This window comes from Oncorhynchus mykiss, chromosome 4, assembly GCF_057628025.1.
Source record: "Oncorhynchus mykiss isolate SJ-2025 chromosome 4, ASM5762802v1, whole genome shotgun sequence".
Taxonomy (NCBI): Eukaryota; Metazoa; Chordata; class Actinopteri; order Salmoniformes; family Salmonidae; genus Oncorhynchus; species Oncorhynchus mykiss.
The window spans coordinates 6,467,501-6,484,953 of NC_143025.1; the positions used below are offsets into that span (position 1 = coordinate 6,467,501).

Sequence of the window (17,453 nt, forward strand, 5' to 3'; positions counted from 1 at the left end):
GGCTTGTGTTGTGTTATATATACAGAAACTAGTACACTATCTAGTGTCAAACACCTGATGCTGTGCCTGGCCTCACGACTGACTGCCTCTACTGCTGCCTGACCCTCCTCTCGCTCTCTCTCTGTCTCTCTCGCTCTCTCTGTCTCTCTCTGTCTCTCTGTTTCTCTCGCTCTCTCTCTCTCTCTGTCTCTCTGTTTCTCTCGCTCTGTCTCTGTCTTTTTCTCTCTCTCCTCTCTCGCATCAGGAGCGACGGATGTTGGAGCGGCGTGTGGCTGAGCTGGAGGAGGAGTTGAAGGTGAAAAGAGAGAACATGATCACACCTGGGTTCAAATAGTATATGAAATCTTTCAAATACGTTAGCTGGGCCCAAACCCCGGTCACCTGGCACTCCAGGCAGGCTAAAGCAAATGCTGAAAGTCCTTACTCCACACAGACTCTCTGCCTGAACCCAGGTTTTACTCCACACAGACTCTCTGGTTGAACCCAGGTTATACTCTCTGGTTGAACCCAGGTTATACTCCACACAGACTCTCTGGTTGAACCCAGGTTATACTCCACACAGACTCTCTGGTTGAACCTAGGTTATACTCCACACAGACTCTCTGGTTGAACCCAGGTTATACTCCACACAGACTCTCTGGTTGAACCCAGGTTATACTCCACACAGACTCTCTGGTTGAACCCTAGTTATACTCCACACAGACTCTCTGGTTGAACCCAGGTTTTACTCCACACAGACTCTCTGGTTGAACCCAGGTTATACTCCACACAGACTCTCTGCCTGAACCCAGGTTTTACTCCACACAGACTCTCTGGTTGAACCCAGGTTATACTCCACACAGACTCTCTGGTTGAACCCAGGTTATACTCCACACAGACTCTCTGCCTGAACCCAGGTTTTACTCCACACAGACTCTCTGGTTGAACCCAGGTTATACTCTCTGGTTGAACCCAGGTTATACTCCACACAGACTCTCTGGTTGAACCCAGGTTATACTCCACACAGACTCTCTGCCTGAACCCAGGTTTTACTCCACACAGACTCTCTGGTTGAACCCAGGTTATACTCTCTGGTTGAACCCAGGTTTTACTCCACACAGACTCTCTGGTTGAACCCAGGTTATACTCCACACAGACTCTCTGCCTGAACCCAGGTTTTACTCCACACAGACTCTCTGGTTGAACCCAGGTTATACTCCACACAGACTCTCTGGTTGAACCCAGGTTATACTCCACACAGACTCTCTGCCTGAACCCAGGTTTTACTCCACACAAACTCTCTGGTTGAACCCAGGTTATACTCTCTGGTTGAACCCAGGTTATACTCCACACAGACTCTCTGGTTGAACCCAGGTTATACTCCACACAGACTCTCTGCCTGAACCCAGGTTTTACTCCACACAGACTCTCTGGTTGAACCCAGGTTATACTCCACACAGACTCTCTGGTTGAACCCAGGTTATACTCCACACAGACTCTCTGCCTGAACCCAGGTTTTACTCCACACAGACTCTCTGGTTGAACCCAGGTTATACTCCACACAGACTCTCTGGTTGAACCCAGGTTATACTCCACACAGACTCTCTGGTTGAACCCAGGTTATACTCCACACAGACTCTCTGGTTGAACCCAGGTTATACTCCACACAGACTCTCTGGTTGAACCCAGGTTTTACTCCACACAGACTCTCTGGTTGAACCCAGGTTTTACTCCACACAGACTCTCTGGTTGAACCCAGGTTATACTCCACACAGACTCTCTGCCTGAACCCAGGTTTTACTCCACACAGACTCTCTGGTTGAACCCAGGTTTTACTCCACACAGACTCTCTGGTTGAACCCAGGTTATACTCCACACAGACTTTCTGCCTGAACCCAGGTTTTACTCCACACAGACTCTCTGCCTGAACCCAGGTTTTACTCCACACAGACTCTCTGCCTGAACCCAGGTAATACTCCACACAGACTCTCTGCCTGAACCCAGGTTTTACTCCACACAGACTCTCTGGTTGAACCCAGGTTATACTCCACACAGACTCTCTGGTTGAACCCTGGTTATACTCCACACAGACTCTCTGGTTGAACCCAGGTTATACTCCACACAGACTCTCTGGTTGAACCCAGGTTATACTCCACACAGACTCTCTGGTTGAACCCAGGTTTTACTCCACACAGACTCTCTGGTTGAACCCTGGTTATACTCCACACAGACTCTCTGGTTGAACCCTGGTTATACTCCACACAGACTCTCTGGTTGAACCCAGGTTTTACTCCACACAGACTCTCTGGTTGAACCCAGGTTATACTCCACACAGACTCTCTGCCTGAACCCAGGTTTTACTCCACACAGACTCTCTGGTTGAACCCAGGTTATACTCCACACAGACTCTCTGGTTGAACCCAGGTTATACTCCACACAGACTCTCTGCCTGAACCCAGGTTTTACTCCACACAGACTCTCTGGTTGAACCCAGGTTATACTCTCTGGTTGAACCCAGGTTATACTCCACACAGACTCTCTGGTTGAACCCAGGTTATACTCTACACAGACTCTCTGCCTGAACCCAGGTTTTACTCCACACAGACTCTCTGGTTGAACCCAGGTTATACTCCACACAGACTCTCTGGTTGAACCCAGGTTATACTCCACACAGACTCTCTGCCTGAACCCAGGTTATACTCCACACAGACTCTCTGCCTGAACCCAGGTTTTACTCCACACAGACTCTCTGCCTGAACCCAGGTTATACTCCACACAGACTCTCTGCCTGAACCCAGGTTTTACTCCACACAGACTCTGGTTGAACCCAGGTTATACTCCACACAGACTCTCTGGTTGAACCCAGGTTTTACTCCACACAGACTCTCTGCCTGAACCCAGGTTATACTCCACACAGACTCTCTGCCTGAACCCAGGTTTTACTCCACACAGACTCTCTGCCTGAACCCAGGTTATACTCCACACAGACTCTCTGGTTGAACCCAGGTTTTACTCCACACAGACTCTCTGCCTGAACCCAGGTTTTACTCCACACAGACTCTCTGCCTGAACCCAGGTTATACTCCACACAGACTCTATGGTTGAACCCAGGTTTTACTCCACACAGACTCTCTGGTTGAACCCAGGTTTTACTCCACACAGACTCTCTGGTTGAACCCAGGTTATACTCCACACAGACTCTCTGGTTGAACCCAGGTTATACTCCACACAGACTCTCTGGTTGAACCCAGGTTTTACTCCACACAGGCTCTCTGCCTGAACCCAGGTTTTACTCCACACAGACTCTCTGGTTGAACCCAGGTTTTACTCCACACAGACTCTCTGCCTGAACCCAGGTTTTACTCCACACAGACTCTCTGGTTGAACCCAGGTTATACTCCACACAGACTCTCTGCCTGAACCCAGGTTATACTCCACACAGACTCTCTGGTTGAACCCAGGTTATACTCCACACAGACTCTCTGGTTGAACCCAGGTTATACTCCACACAGACTCTCTGGTTGAACCCAGGTTATACTCCACACAGACTCTCTGGTTGAACCCAGGTTTTACTCCACACAGACTCTCTGGTTGAACCCAGGTTTTACTCCACACAGACTCTCTGGTTGAACCCAGGTTATACTCCACACAGACTCTCTGCCTGAACCCAGGTTTTACTCCACACAGACTCTCTGGTTGAACCCAGGTTTTACTCCACACAGACTCTCTGGTTGAACCCAGGTTATACTCCACACAGACTTTCTGCCTGAACCCAGGTTTTACTCCACACAGACTCTCTGCCTGAACCCAGGTTTTACTCCACACAGACTCTCTGCCTGAACCCAGGTAATACTCCACACAGACTCTCTGCCTGAACCCAGGTTTTACTCCACACAGACTCTCTGGTTGAACCCAGGTTATACTCCACACAGACTCTCTGGTTGAACCCTGGTTATACTCCACACAGACTCTCTGGTTGAACCCAGGTTATACTCCACACAGACTCTCTGGTTGAACCCAGGTTATACTCCACACAGACTCTCTGGTTGAACCCAGGTTTTACTCCACACAGACTCTCTGGTTGAACCCTGGTTATACTCCACACAGACTCTCTGGTTGAACCCTGGTTATACTCCACACAGACTCTCTGGTTGAACCCAGGTTTTACTCCACACAGACTCTCTGGTTGAACCCAGGTTATACTCCACACAGACTCTCTGCCTGAACCCAGGTTTTACTCCACACAGACTCTCTGGTTGAACCCAGGTTATACTCCACACAGACTCTCTGGTTGAACCCAGGTTATACTCCACACAGACTCTCTGCCTGAACCCAGGTTTTACTCCACACAGACTCTCTGGTTGAACCCAGGTTATACTCTCTGGTTGAACCCAGGTTATACTCCACACAGACTCTCTGGTTGAACCCAGGTTATACTCTACACAGACTCTCTGCCTGAACCCAGGTTTTACTCCACACAGACTCTCTGGTTGAACCCAGGTTATACTCCACACAGACTCTCTGGTTGAACCCAGGTTATACTCCACACAGACTCTCTGCCTGAACACAGGTTTTACTCCACACAGACTCTCTGGTTGAACCCAGGTTATACTCCACACAGACTCTCTGGTTGAACCCAGGTTATACTCCACACAGACTCTCTGGTTGAACCCAGGTTATACTCCACACAGACTCTCTGGTTGAACCCAGGTTATACTCCACACAGACTCTCTGGTTGAACCCAGGTTTTACTCCACACAGACTCTCTGGTTGAACCCAGGTTTTACTCCACACAGACTCTCTGGTTGAACCCAGGTTATACTCCACACAGACTCTCTGCCTGAACCCAGGTTTTACTCCACACAGACTCTCTGGTTGAACCCAGGTTTTACTCCACACAGACTCTCTGGTTGAACCCAGGTTATACTCCACACAGACTTTCTGCCTGAACCCAGGTTTTACTCCACACAGACTCTCTGCCTGAACCCAGGTTTTACTCCACACAGACTCTCTGCCTGAACCCAGGTTATACTCCACACAGACTCTCTGCCTGAACCCAGGTTTTACTCCACACAGACTCTCTGCCTGAACCCAGGTTATACTCCACACAGACTCTCTGCCTGAACCCAGGTTTTACTCCACACAGACTCTGGTTGAACCCAGGTTATACTCCACACCGACTCTCTGGTTGAACCCAGGTTTTACTCCACACAGACTCTCTGCCTGAACCCAGGTTATACTCCACACAGACTCTCTGCCTGAACCCAGGTTTTACTCCACACAGACTCTCTGCCTGAACCCAGGTTATACTCCACACAGACTCTCTGGTTGAACCCAGGTTTTACTCCACACAGACTCTCTGCCTGAACCCAGGTTTTACTCCACACAGACTCTCTGCCTGAACCCAGGTTATACTCCACACAGACTCTATGGTTGAACCCAGGTTTTACTCCACACAGACTCTCTGGTTGAACCCAGGTTTTACTCCACACAGACTCTCTGGTTGAACCCAGGTTATACTCCACACAGACTCTCTGGTTGAACCCAGGTTATACTCCACACAGACTCTCTGGTTGAACCCAGGTTTTACTCCACACAGGCTCTCTGCCTGAACCCAGGTTTTACTCCACACAGACTCTCTGGTTGAACCCAGGTTTTACTCCACACAGACTCTCTGCCTGAACCCAGGTTTTACTCCACACAGACTCTCTGGTTGAACCCAGGTTATACTCCACACAGACTCTCTGCCTGAACCCAGGTTATACTCCACACAGACTCTCTGGTTGAACCCAGGTTATACTCCACACAGACTCTCTGGTTGAACCCAGGTTATACTCCACACAGACTCTCTGGTTGAACCCAGGTTATACTCCACACAGACTCTCTGCCTGAACCCAGGTTATACTCCACACAGACTCTCTGCCTGAACCCAGGTTATACTCCACACAGACTCTCTGGTTGCACCCAGGTTTTACTCCACACAGACTCTCTGGTTGAACCCAGGTTTTACTCCACACAGACTCTCTGCCTGAACCTAGGTTATACTCCACACAGACTCTCTGGTTGAACCCAGGTTTTACTCCACACAGACTCTCTGGTTGAACCCAGGTTATACTCCACACAGACTCTCTGGTTGAACCCAGGTTATACTCCACACAGACTCTCTGCCTGAACCCAGGTTTTACTCCACACAGACTCTCTGCCTGAACCCAGGTTATACTCCACACAGACTCTCTGGTTGAACCCAGGTTATACTCCACACAGACTCTCTGGTTGAACCCAGGTTATACCCCACACAGACTCTCTGCCTGAACCCAGGTTTTACTCCACACAGACTCTCTGCCTGAACCCAGGTTATACTCCACACAGACTCTCTGGTTGAACCCAGGTTTTACTCCACACAGACTCTCTGGTTGAACCCAGGTTTTACTCCACACAGACTCTCTGCCTGAACCCAGGTTATACTCCACACAGACTCTCTGGTTGAACCCAGGTTATACTCCACACAGACTCTCTGGTTGAACCCAGGTTTTACTCCACACAGACTCTCTGGTTGAACCCAGGTTATACTCCACACAGACTCTCTGGTTGAACCCAGGTTATACTCCACACAGACTCTCTGCCTGAACCCAGGTTATACTCCACACAGACTCTCTGCCTGAACCCAGGTTATACTCCACACAGACTCTCTGGTTGAACCCAGGTTATACTCCACACAGACTCTCTGCCTGAACCCAGGTTATACTCCACACAGACTCTCTGCCTGAACCCAGGTTATACTCCACACAGACTCTCTGGTTGAACCCAGGTTATACTCCACACAGACTCTCTGCCTGAACCCAGGTTTTACTCCACACAGACTCTCTGCCTGAACCCAGGTTATACTCCACACAGACTCTCTGGTTGAACCCAGGTTTTACTCCACACAGACTCTCTGGTTGAACCCAGGTTATACTCCACACAGACTCTCTGGTTGAACCCAGGTTATACTCCACACAGACTCTCTGCCTGAACCCAGGTTTTACTCCACACAGACTCTCTGCCTGAACCCAGGTTATACTCCACACAGACTCTCTGGTTGAACCCAGGTTATACTCCACACAGACTCTCTGCCTGAACCCAGGTTATACTCCACACAGACTCTCTGCCTGAACCCAGGTTATACTCCACACAGACTCTCTGCCTGAACCCAGGTTATACTCCACACAGACTCTCTGCCTGAACCCAGGTTATACTCCACACAGACTCTCTGGTTGAACCCAGGTTATACTCCACACAGACTCTCTGGTTGAACCCAGGTTATACTCCACACAGACTCTCTGGTTGAACCCAGGTTATACTCCACACAGACTCTCTGCCTGAACCCAGGTTATACTCCACACAGACTCTCTGGTTGAACCCAGGTTATACTCCACACAGACTCTCTGGTTGAACCCAGGTTATACTCCACACAGACTCTCTGCCTGAACCCAGGTTATACTCCACACAGACTCTCTGGTTGAACCCAGGTTATACTCCACACAGACTCTGGTTGAACCCAGGTTATACTCCACACAGACTCTCTGCCTCATCACAGCTTGCTGCTTCTTTCACGGCTTGTGCTGCAAATCACCAGTGTTGTGGCAGTAAGTGGTACACTGACTTTGCCATCCAAATGGCACCCTATTCCCCTATATAGGGCACTACTTTAGACCAGAGCTCTATGGGCCATGGTCCAAAAGTAGGGCACTACATAGGGAATATGGTGCCGTTTTGGGTTGCACAATAAGGCATTAGACTGGGCCAGGGAAGGGAGGCCTGCTGCTCTGTGCAGCTCTGTTCCAGAGGAGACCAGTCTTGTGTATATAGTCATCACTTTATCATCCTCTGACTTTGCACCAAGACATGTTCTCAGGACAGGGTACTTATTTATCAGGGCTCATATTCACAATATTGTGCATCCCAAATGGCACCATGTTCCCTGTTTAGTGCACTATTTTTTATCAGGGCCCTCTGGGTCTCCCTATGGGCTTTATGGGTCTCTCCCTCTGGGTCTGCCTCTGGGCCTTATGGGTCTCTCAATGGGCCTCCCTATGGGCCTTATGGGTCTCTCTATGGGCCTCCCTATGGGCTTTATGGGTCTCTCCCTCTGGGTCTCCCTCTGGGCCTTATGGGTCTCTCTATGGGCCTCCATATGGGCCTTATGGGTCTCTCTGTGGGTCTCTCTATGGGTCTCCCTCTGGGTCTCTCTATGGGCATCCCTATGGGCCTTATGGGTCTCTCTATGGGCCTCCCTATGGGCCTTATGGGTCTCTCTATGGGTCTCCCTCTGGGTCTCTCTATGGGCCTCCCTATGGGCCTTATGGGTCTCCCTATGGACCTTATGGGTCTCCCTATGGGCCCTATGGGTCTCTCCCCACGGGCTTTATGGGTCTCTCCCTATGGGTCTCCCTCTGGGTTACCCTCTGGGTCACCCTCTGGGCCTCCCTCTGGGTCTACCTATGGGCCCTATGGGTCTCCCTTTGTGCCTCCCTATGGGTCTACCTATGGGCCCTATGGGCCTCCCTCTGGATCTCCCTCTGGGTCCTCTGGGTCCCCCTCTGGGTCTACCTATGGGCCCTATGGGTCTACCTATGGGCCCTCTGGGTCTACCTATGGGCCCTGATCAACGGTAGTGCACTAAATAGGGAATAGCGTGCATTTGGGGCACAGCCAAAGTTTTTCTTAGACAAGAGTGCTGATCTAGGATCAGGCCCTCCCTCCTATTCAGTCGTTAAATCAAATTTAAACAATAAATGTAATGACAATTTGATCAGCACTACTACTACTACTGAGACACTTTGTGAATACAGGCCCAGGGTGTAGAGATCACTGGTACTGCTATCCAATGGGTGTAGAGATCACTGGTACTGCTGTCCAATGGGTGTGGAGATCACTGGTACCGCTATCCAATGGGTGTGGAGATCACTGGTACTGCTGTCCAATGGGTGTGGAGATCACTGGTACTGCTATCCAATGGGGGTGGAGCTCACCGGTACTGCTGTCCAATGGGGGTGGAGATCACTGGTACTGCTATCCAATGAGTGTAGAGATCACTGGTACTGCTATCCAATGGGTGTGGAGATCACTGGTACTGCTATCCAATGGGGGTGGAGATCACTGGTACTGCTATCCAATGGGTGTGGAGATCACTGGTACTGCTATCCAATGGGTGTCGAGATCACTGGTACTGCTATCCATTGGGGGTGGAGATCACTGGTACTGCTATCCAATGGGTGTGGAGATCACTGGTACTGCTATCCAATGGGGGTGGAGATCACTGGTACTGCTATCCAATGGGTGTTCACCTCTCTTCATTCCCCACTCTAATACATCCTTCCACCTTTTGCCTCGTTCGCGTAACTCTCCGTTTCAGACAGACCTCAGCTGAAGTAGGTGGCAACCAAACTAAGCCTCATGAAAATGAAACCAGGATCCATCTGACTATAGTATTATTGGATTGTCTTTCTTCACACAATAATTGTATCAATGTCAATTTTCATCTATCCAAACAGTACAATATACAGTCGTGGGCCATAAGTTCTGAGAATGACACAAATATGCATTTTCACAAAGTCTGCTGCCTCAGTTTGTATGATGGCAATTTGCATATAATGTTATGAAGAGTGATCAGATGAATTGCAGGTAATTGCAAGTCCCTCTTTGCCATGTAAACTAACTGATTCCCCCCCCAGAAAACATTTCCACTGCATTTCAGCCCTGCCACAAAAGGACCAGCTGACATCATCTCAGTGATTCTCTTGTTAACACAGGTGTGAGTGTTGACGAGGACAAGGCTGGAGATCACTCTGTCATGCTGATTGAGTTTGAATAACAGACTGGAAGCTTCAAAAGGAGGGTGGTGCTTGGAATCATTGTTCTTCCTCTGTCAACCATGGTTACCTGCCAGGAAACATGTGCCATCATCATTGCTTTGCACAAAAAGGGCTTCACAGGCAAGGATATTGCTGCCAGTAAGATTGCACCTAAATCAACCATTTATCGGATCATCAAGAACTTCAAGGAGAGCGGTTCAATTGTTGTGAAGAATGCTTCAGGGCGCCCAAGAAAGTCCAGCAAGCGCCAGGACCGTCTCCTAGAGTTGATTCAGCTGCGGGATCGGGGCACCACCAGTACAGAGCTTGCTCAGGAATTGCAGCAGGCAGGTGTGAGTGCATCTGCACGCACAGTGAGGCAAAGACTTTTGGAGGATGGCCTGGTGTCAAGAAGGGCAGCAAAGAAGCCACTTCTCTCCAGGAAAAACATCAGGGACAGACTGATATTCTGCAAAAGGTACAGGGATTGGACTGCTGAGGACTGGGGTAAAGTCATTTTCTCTAATGAATCCCCTTTCTGATTGTTTGGGGCATCTGGAAAGAAGCTTGTCCGGAGAAGACAAGGTGAGCGCTACCGTCAGTCCTGTGTCATGCCAACAGTAAAGCATCCTGAGACCATTCATGTGTGGAGTTGCTTCTCAGCTAAGGGAGTGGACTCCCTCACAATTTTGCCTAAGAACATAGCCATGAATAAAGAATGGTACCAACACATCCTCCAAGAGCAACTTCTCCCAACCATCCAGGAACAGTTTGGTGATGAACAATGCCTTTTCCAGCATGATGGAGCACCTTTCCATAAGGCAAAAGTGATAACTAAGTGGCTCTGGGAGCAAAACATCGATATTTTGGGTCCATGGCCAGGAAACTCTCCAGACCTTAATCCCATTGAGAACTTGTGGTCAATCCTCAAGAGGCGGGTGGACAAACAAAAACCCACAAATTCTGACAAACTCCAAGCATTGATTATGCAAGAATGGGCTGCCATCAGTCAGGATGTGGCCCAGAAGTTAATTGACAGCATGCCAGGGCGGATTGCAGAGGTCTTGAAAAAGAAGGGTCAACACTGCAAATATTGACTCTTTGCATCAACTTCATGTAATTGTCAATAAAAGCCTTTGACACTTATGAAATGCTTGTAATTATACTTCAGTGTTCCATAGTAACATCTGACAAAAATATCTAAAGGCACTGAAGCAGCAAACTTTGTGGAAATTAATGTTTGTGTCATTTTCAAAACTTTTGGCCACGACTGTAGTGCGCTACTTTTGGACCCTGGTTAATAGTAGTGCACTATATAGGGAGCAGGGTGCCATTTGGGATATATTCCATGTTAGTTTTCAACCCAATAACCAATGTTGTTCCTCTAGGTGCTCGGTGACCTGAGAGCTGACAACCAGAGGCTGAAAGACGAGAACGGAGCGCTCATCAGGGTCATCAGTAAACTCTCCAAATAGACGGAGAGAACGAGAGAGGGGGACAACAGGGAAGCCCACTCCCTCCCTCCCTCCGTCCATCCACCCCTCCCACCTCACATTCCTACCAGTGCCAAAGAATGAAAGACAGAGAGAGAGAGAGGAGGGGGGGTACAAGAAACAAAAAAAGAGAAGACGTATGGGAATGTGGTACTCTAAACAACACCATATCTTGACTTGATTGTGACGCCTCTTCTTCCTTAGTCCTGACCAATCGCTGTGGCTTGTCGTTGTGTGTGTGTGTGTCTTATGCCCACTTTGAAGACAGGACCGTATCCATGGCAGGTAGCCGTGACAACTGTGGTCATGACGACGGCTCGCATAGTAGCAAAGAGGCGTGACAACAGCCAAATGCCCATGGGATTGTGATGTAAAAAAAAAAATTTAAAAAAAAAACAGAGAATATAGACAATGTACACAAGGGGGAAATACTAATATGAGCACACACATTCCTTCTCTGGGTGCCATCCACACACATTCCTTCTCTGGGTGCCATCCACACACATTCCTTCTCTGGGTGCCATCCACACACATTCCTTCTCTGGGTGCCATCCACACACATTCCTTCTCTGGGTGCCATCCACACACATTCCTTCTCTGGGTGCCATCCACACACATTCCTTCTCTGGGTGCCATCCACACACATTGCACCAGTCCAAGGCATCTTGGTCCCTTAGCTTTCCCACTCAGTAATTTATTTTATTTTGTGACCCACACATTCACACACCACCTTTTTCCACCAACCCACTCTGCTATTGTACTAACTGCGGATCTCAGTCCCTCCCACTCAAAACTATCCTACCCCACAAATACACTCCTTATAGAGGCTTTCACATCGACTCCTTCCAGACCCTGGATCCATATCTCCCACTCAAATCTGAGTGTGTCATTCCACTCCATGAGTCTCTTAATCTGTTGGTTTTGAACCCACCAGAGATCCACTCTTCCCCTCAAACACTATAGTGTTCTGAACCCACCAGAGATCCACTCTTCCCCTAACACACTATAGTGTTCTGAACCCACCAGAGATCCACTCTTCCCCTCAAAACACTATAGTGTTCTGAACCCACCAGAGATCCACTCTTCCCCTCAAAACACTATAGTGTTCTGAACCCACCAGAGATCCACTCTTTCCCTCACTAGTGTTTTTGTTTACTGACCCACAGATATTGCGTCCCAAATGAAACCCTATCATTTAAGTAGTGCACTACATCAGGGCCCTGGTTAAATGTAGTGCTCTAGAAAGGGAATAGGGTGCTATAGGCCCTAGTTAAAAGAAGTGCACTAGATAGGGGATAGGGTGCTATAGGCCCTGGTTAAATGAAGTGCACTAGATAGGGAATAGGGTGCTATAGACCCTTGTTTAAAATTAGTGCACTACATAGGGAATAGGGTGCCATTTGGGCCACATGGACCCACTCCATGCTCATTTAAATGACCACAGACAGAGCGGTCTGTTGACCACAGCACTTTAATCACCGACAGGCCAAGCTAAGCGATCACAGATCTGCTCCAGGCCAAGCTAAGCGATCACAGATCTGCGCCAGGCCAAGCTAAGCGATCACAGATCTGTGCCAGGCCACGCTAAGCGATCACAGATCTGCGCCAGGCCATGCTAAGCGAACACAGATCTGCGCCAGGCCAAGCTAAGCGATCACAGATCTGCACCAAGCTAAGCGATCACAGATCTGCGCCAGGCCAAGCTAAGTGATCACAGATCTGCGCCAGGCCAAGCCAAGCTAAGCCCCATCCTGATTCATACTATACAAAACAGCTCCCCTCATCCACAAATCTGCAATCCCAATAATCTGTCCTTTCTCCTGAAGTGTGCACTTGTGCACTCCTTCACAAATGTAAAAGCATTGGATAGGTGGAGGTATTGACTAGACTAGAGGATAGGTGGAGGCATGGGCTAGAGGATAGGTGGAGGCATGGACTAGAGGATAGGTGGAGGCATGGACTAGAGGATAGGTGGAGGCATGGACTAGAGGATAGGTGGAGGTATTAGACTAGAGGATAGGTGGAGGCATGGACTAGAGGATAGGTGGAGGCATGGACTAGAGGATAGGTGGAGGCATGGACTAGAGGATAGGTGGAGGTATGGACTAGAGGATAGGTGGAGGTATGGACTAGAGGATAGGTGGAGGCATGTACTAGAGGATAGGTGGAGGCATGTACTAGAGGATAGGTGGAGGCATGGACTAGAGGATAGGTGGAGGTATGGACTAGAGGATAGGTGGAGGTATTGACTAGACTAGAGGATAGGTGGAGGCATGGACTAGAGGATAGGTGGAGGTATGGACTAGAGGATAGGTGGAGGTATGGACTAGAGGATAGGTGGAGGTATTGACTAGACTAGAGGATAGGTGGAGGCATGGACTAGACTAGAGGATAGGTGGAGGTATGGACTAGACTAGAGGATAGGTGGAGGCATGCACTAGAGGATAGGTGGAGATGTGGACTAGAGGATAGGTGGAGGTATGGACTAGAGGATAGGTGGAGGTATTGACTAGACTAGAGGATAGGTGGAGGCATGGACTAGAGGATAGGTGGAGGTATGGACTAGAGGATAGGTGGAGGCATGGACTAGAGGATAGGTGGAGGTATGGACTAGAGGATAGGTGGAGGTATGGACTAGAGGATAGGTGGAGGTATGGACTAGACTAGGATAGGTGGAGGTATGGACTAGAGGATAGGTGGAGGTATGGACTGGACTAGAGGGTAGGTGGAGGTATGGACTAGAGGATAGGTGGAGGTATGGACTAGAGGATAGGTGGAGGTATGGACTAGAGGATAGGTGGAGGTATGGACTAGAGGATAGGTGGAGGTATGGACTAGACTAGAACGAGTTCCACCATGAATTTGCTTTTATACCCAAGAAAGGAAGTGAACAAGTGCACACTGATAAAAAGGACAGATTGTTGGGCCCCGTGCTGAACTCCCTCCTTAGGTTTCTATTGGGAAGGGAAGGGAAGGGAAGGGAAGGGATGGGATAGCGGGAGGAGAGGTGTATCACCGCAGAGTTGGGGGTCAAAGGTCATTGCACAATATTATAGACTTGCTGTTCTGTAAAAGCCTAATATGCAATGCATTGTTTATTATTATTATTATTATTATTATTATTATTATTACCATAAAATATGATAAAATATATTATTTTCGTATTTTTCCATGTGTCTGATGTCAATCTCTCCCGCTTTGCCAGGGAGCCACCATTGTTGGATGATGTATATTATATTATACATGTGTAATAAATAAGTCATATTAATAATCATCGTGTTGAGAAATGAATCCCATGTAGTCTTCTTCATCATGTTGGTCTGATAATATTACATGGATGACGACACCTAATAAAACACGTGTTTGTATTCCTCTGGCCCGCTGTCTGTTGCTGTGTGAACGTATGTCTGTATCTAGAGTTCTGTTTTAAAGGGACAATCTGGGATTGGTAAATCCATTTTTTTTTTTTAAATTTTATGATTCTTTAACTATATATAGCCGTCAGTCAATCGGTCTGTCTATGAATTTGAGAGTGGTTTATGTTTCTCCAGTGCCGTTCCATTAGCTTGTTAACCTCGAACAAGTTGATCTTTTGTTTTTTCTAGAATCCCAGATTGCTCCTTTTAAAACTGCGGTTGGTATCCAGTAGTTGACTGTATATGGCTGTCGATGTAAGTAGGAGAATCCTTTCAACTCTATTTTTAGGTTTACTACATTTCCCCGATGACTGAAGAGAAGTCATGAAAGTCCAACAATACTCTATAACATTAGAATGCGAAGGAGTTTTCTTGTCCAAATGAAGGGATGGTTTTTAATCTGCTACCACATCATGTCCAAATGAAGGGATGGTTTTTAATCTGCTACCACATCATGTCCAAATGAAGGGATAGTTTTTAATCTGCTACCACATCATGTCCAAATGAAGGGATAGTTTTTAATCTGCTACCACATCATGTCCAAATGAAGGGATGGTTTTAATCTGCTACCACATCATGTCCAAATGAAGGGATAGTTTTTAATCTGCTACCACATCATGTCCAAATGAAGGGATAGTTTTTAATCTGCTACCACATCATGTCCAAATGAAGGGATAGTTTTTAATCTGCTACCACATCATGTCCAAATGAAGGGATGGTTTTTAATCTGCTACCACATCATGTCCAAATGAAGGGATAGTTTTTATCTGCTACCACATCATGTCCAAATGAAGGAATAGATTTGGGCTAAATTATAGATGGGCTGTGTACAGGTGCAGTAATGAAGGAATAGATTTGGGCTAGATTATAGATGGGCTGTGTACAGGTGCAGTAATGAAGGAATAGATTTGGGCTAGATTATAGATGGGCTGTGTACAGGTGCAGTAGTGAAGGAATAGATTTGGGCTAAATTATAGATGGGCTGTGTACAGGTGCAGTAGTGAAGGAATAGATTTGGGCTAAATTATAGATGGGCTGTGTACAGGTGCAGTAGTGAAGGAATAGATTTGGGCTAAATTATAGATGGGCTGTGTACAGGTGCAGTAGTGAAGGAATAGATTTGGGCTAAATTATAGATGGGCTGTGTACAGGTGCAGTAATGAAGGAATAGATTTGGGCTAGATTATAGATGGGCTGTGTACAGGTGCAGTAGTGAAGGAATAGATTTGGGCTAAATTATAGATGGGCTGTGTACAGGTGCAGTAGTGAAGGAATAGATTTGGGCTAGATTATAGATGGGCTGTGTACAGGTGCAGTAATGAAGGAATAGATTTGGGCTAGATTATAGATGGGCTGTGTACAGGTGCAGTAGTGAAGGAATAGATTTGGGCTAAATTATAGATGGGCTGTGTACAGGTGCAGTAGTGAAGGAATAGATTTGGGCTAAATTATAGATGGGCTGTGTACAGGTGCAGTAGTGAAGGAATAGATTTGGGCTAAATTATAGATGGGCTGTGTACAGGTGCAGTAATGAAGGAATAGATTTGGGCTAGATTATAGATGGGCTGTGTACAGGTGCAGTAATGAAGGAATAGATTTGGGCTAGATTATAGATGGGCTGTGTACAGGTGCAGTAATGAAGGAATAGATTTGGGCTAGATTATAGATGGGCTGTGTACAGGTGCAGTAATGAAGGAATAGATTTGGGCTAGATTATAGATGGGCTGTGTACAGGTGCAGTAATGAAGGAATAGATTTGGGCTAGATTATAGATGGGCTGTGTACAGGTGCAGTAATGAAGGAATAGATTTGGGCTAGATTATAGATGGGCTGTGTACAGGTGCAGTAATGAAGGAATAGATTTGGGCTAGATTATAGATGGGCTGTGTACAGGTGCAGTAATGAAGGAATAGATTTGGGCTAGATTATAGATGGGCTGTGTACAGGTGCAGTAATGAAGGAATAGATTTGGGCTAGATTATAGATGGGCTGTGTACAGGTGCAGTAGTGAAGGAATAGATTTAATGTCCAAGTGTATTTAGTGTCTTTATGTCTCACAGTCATAAAGCGTCTGAGACTAGAAGTGCTGAACTAGGATCAGGTCCTCCTCGTCAATTTATTATAATTGTAAAAAAGCCAAACTGATCCTAGATCATTCAACACTCGTCCTCTGACGAGGAACAAGCCCAGCAGTACTACAGATAAAATTAGGCCATTTTAGCAGAAGCTTTTAGCCAAAGCTGTTTAGTTATGCGTTCATACATTTCACGTATGGGTGGTCGCAGGAATCAAACCCACTACCCTCCGGCGTTACAAATGCCGTCTTCTACCAACTGAGCTACAAAGGGCCATGTGTCACAAATAGTACCATATTCCCTATATAGTGTACAACTTTTCACCAGAGTCCTATGGGCCCTGGTCAAAAGTAGTGTACTATATAGGGAATAGGGTAACTGTTGTCCCAAATGGCATTCTATTTCCTGTAAGGCTCTTGTCAAAAGTAGTGCACTATATAGGGAATAGGGTAACCGGTGTCCCAACAGGCATTCTATTCCCTATAGGGCCCTAGTCAAAAGTAGTTTATAGAGAATAGGGTGCCATTTGGGAAAGAAACACAGTGTACAAGTAGTTGCTGTAAACTTTAAGGTCTGGCTGCCTGTCTGTCTGGCTGCCTGTCCGTCTGGCTGCCTGTCTGGTTGGCTGGTAACATTTCCGTGCATCTGCTGGCAATG

At 47.4% G+C, this 17,453-nt stretch overlaps 1 protein-coding gene across 34 annotated transcripts in view; it reads left to right on the forward strand.

Annotated features, from left to right (window-relative positions):
- The window catches only part of LOC110521175 (protein phosphatase 1 regulatory subunit 12A), a 67,438-nt gene extending 52,768 nt beyond the window's left edge, over positions 1-14,670 (forward strand). For 13 of the 34 annotated variants that reach the window (XM_036969364.2, XM_036969365.2, XM_036969368.2 and 10 more), the window contains 2 exons: positions 245-295; positions 11,201-14,670. In XM_036969364.2, the coding sequence (XP_036825259.2) occupies positions 245-295; positions 11,201-11,287 (138 nt within the window). In that variant the 3' untranslated portion in view covers positions 11,288-14,670. The remainder of the gene's footprint in view (positions 1-244; positions 296-11,200) is intronic. The other 21 variants (XM_090230975.1, XM_090230976.1, XM_090230983.1 and 18 more) reach the window with 15 other exon arrangements.
- The last annotated feature ends 2,783 nt before the right edge of the window (positions 14,671-17,453 follow it).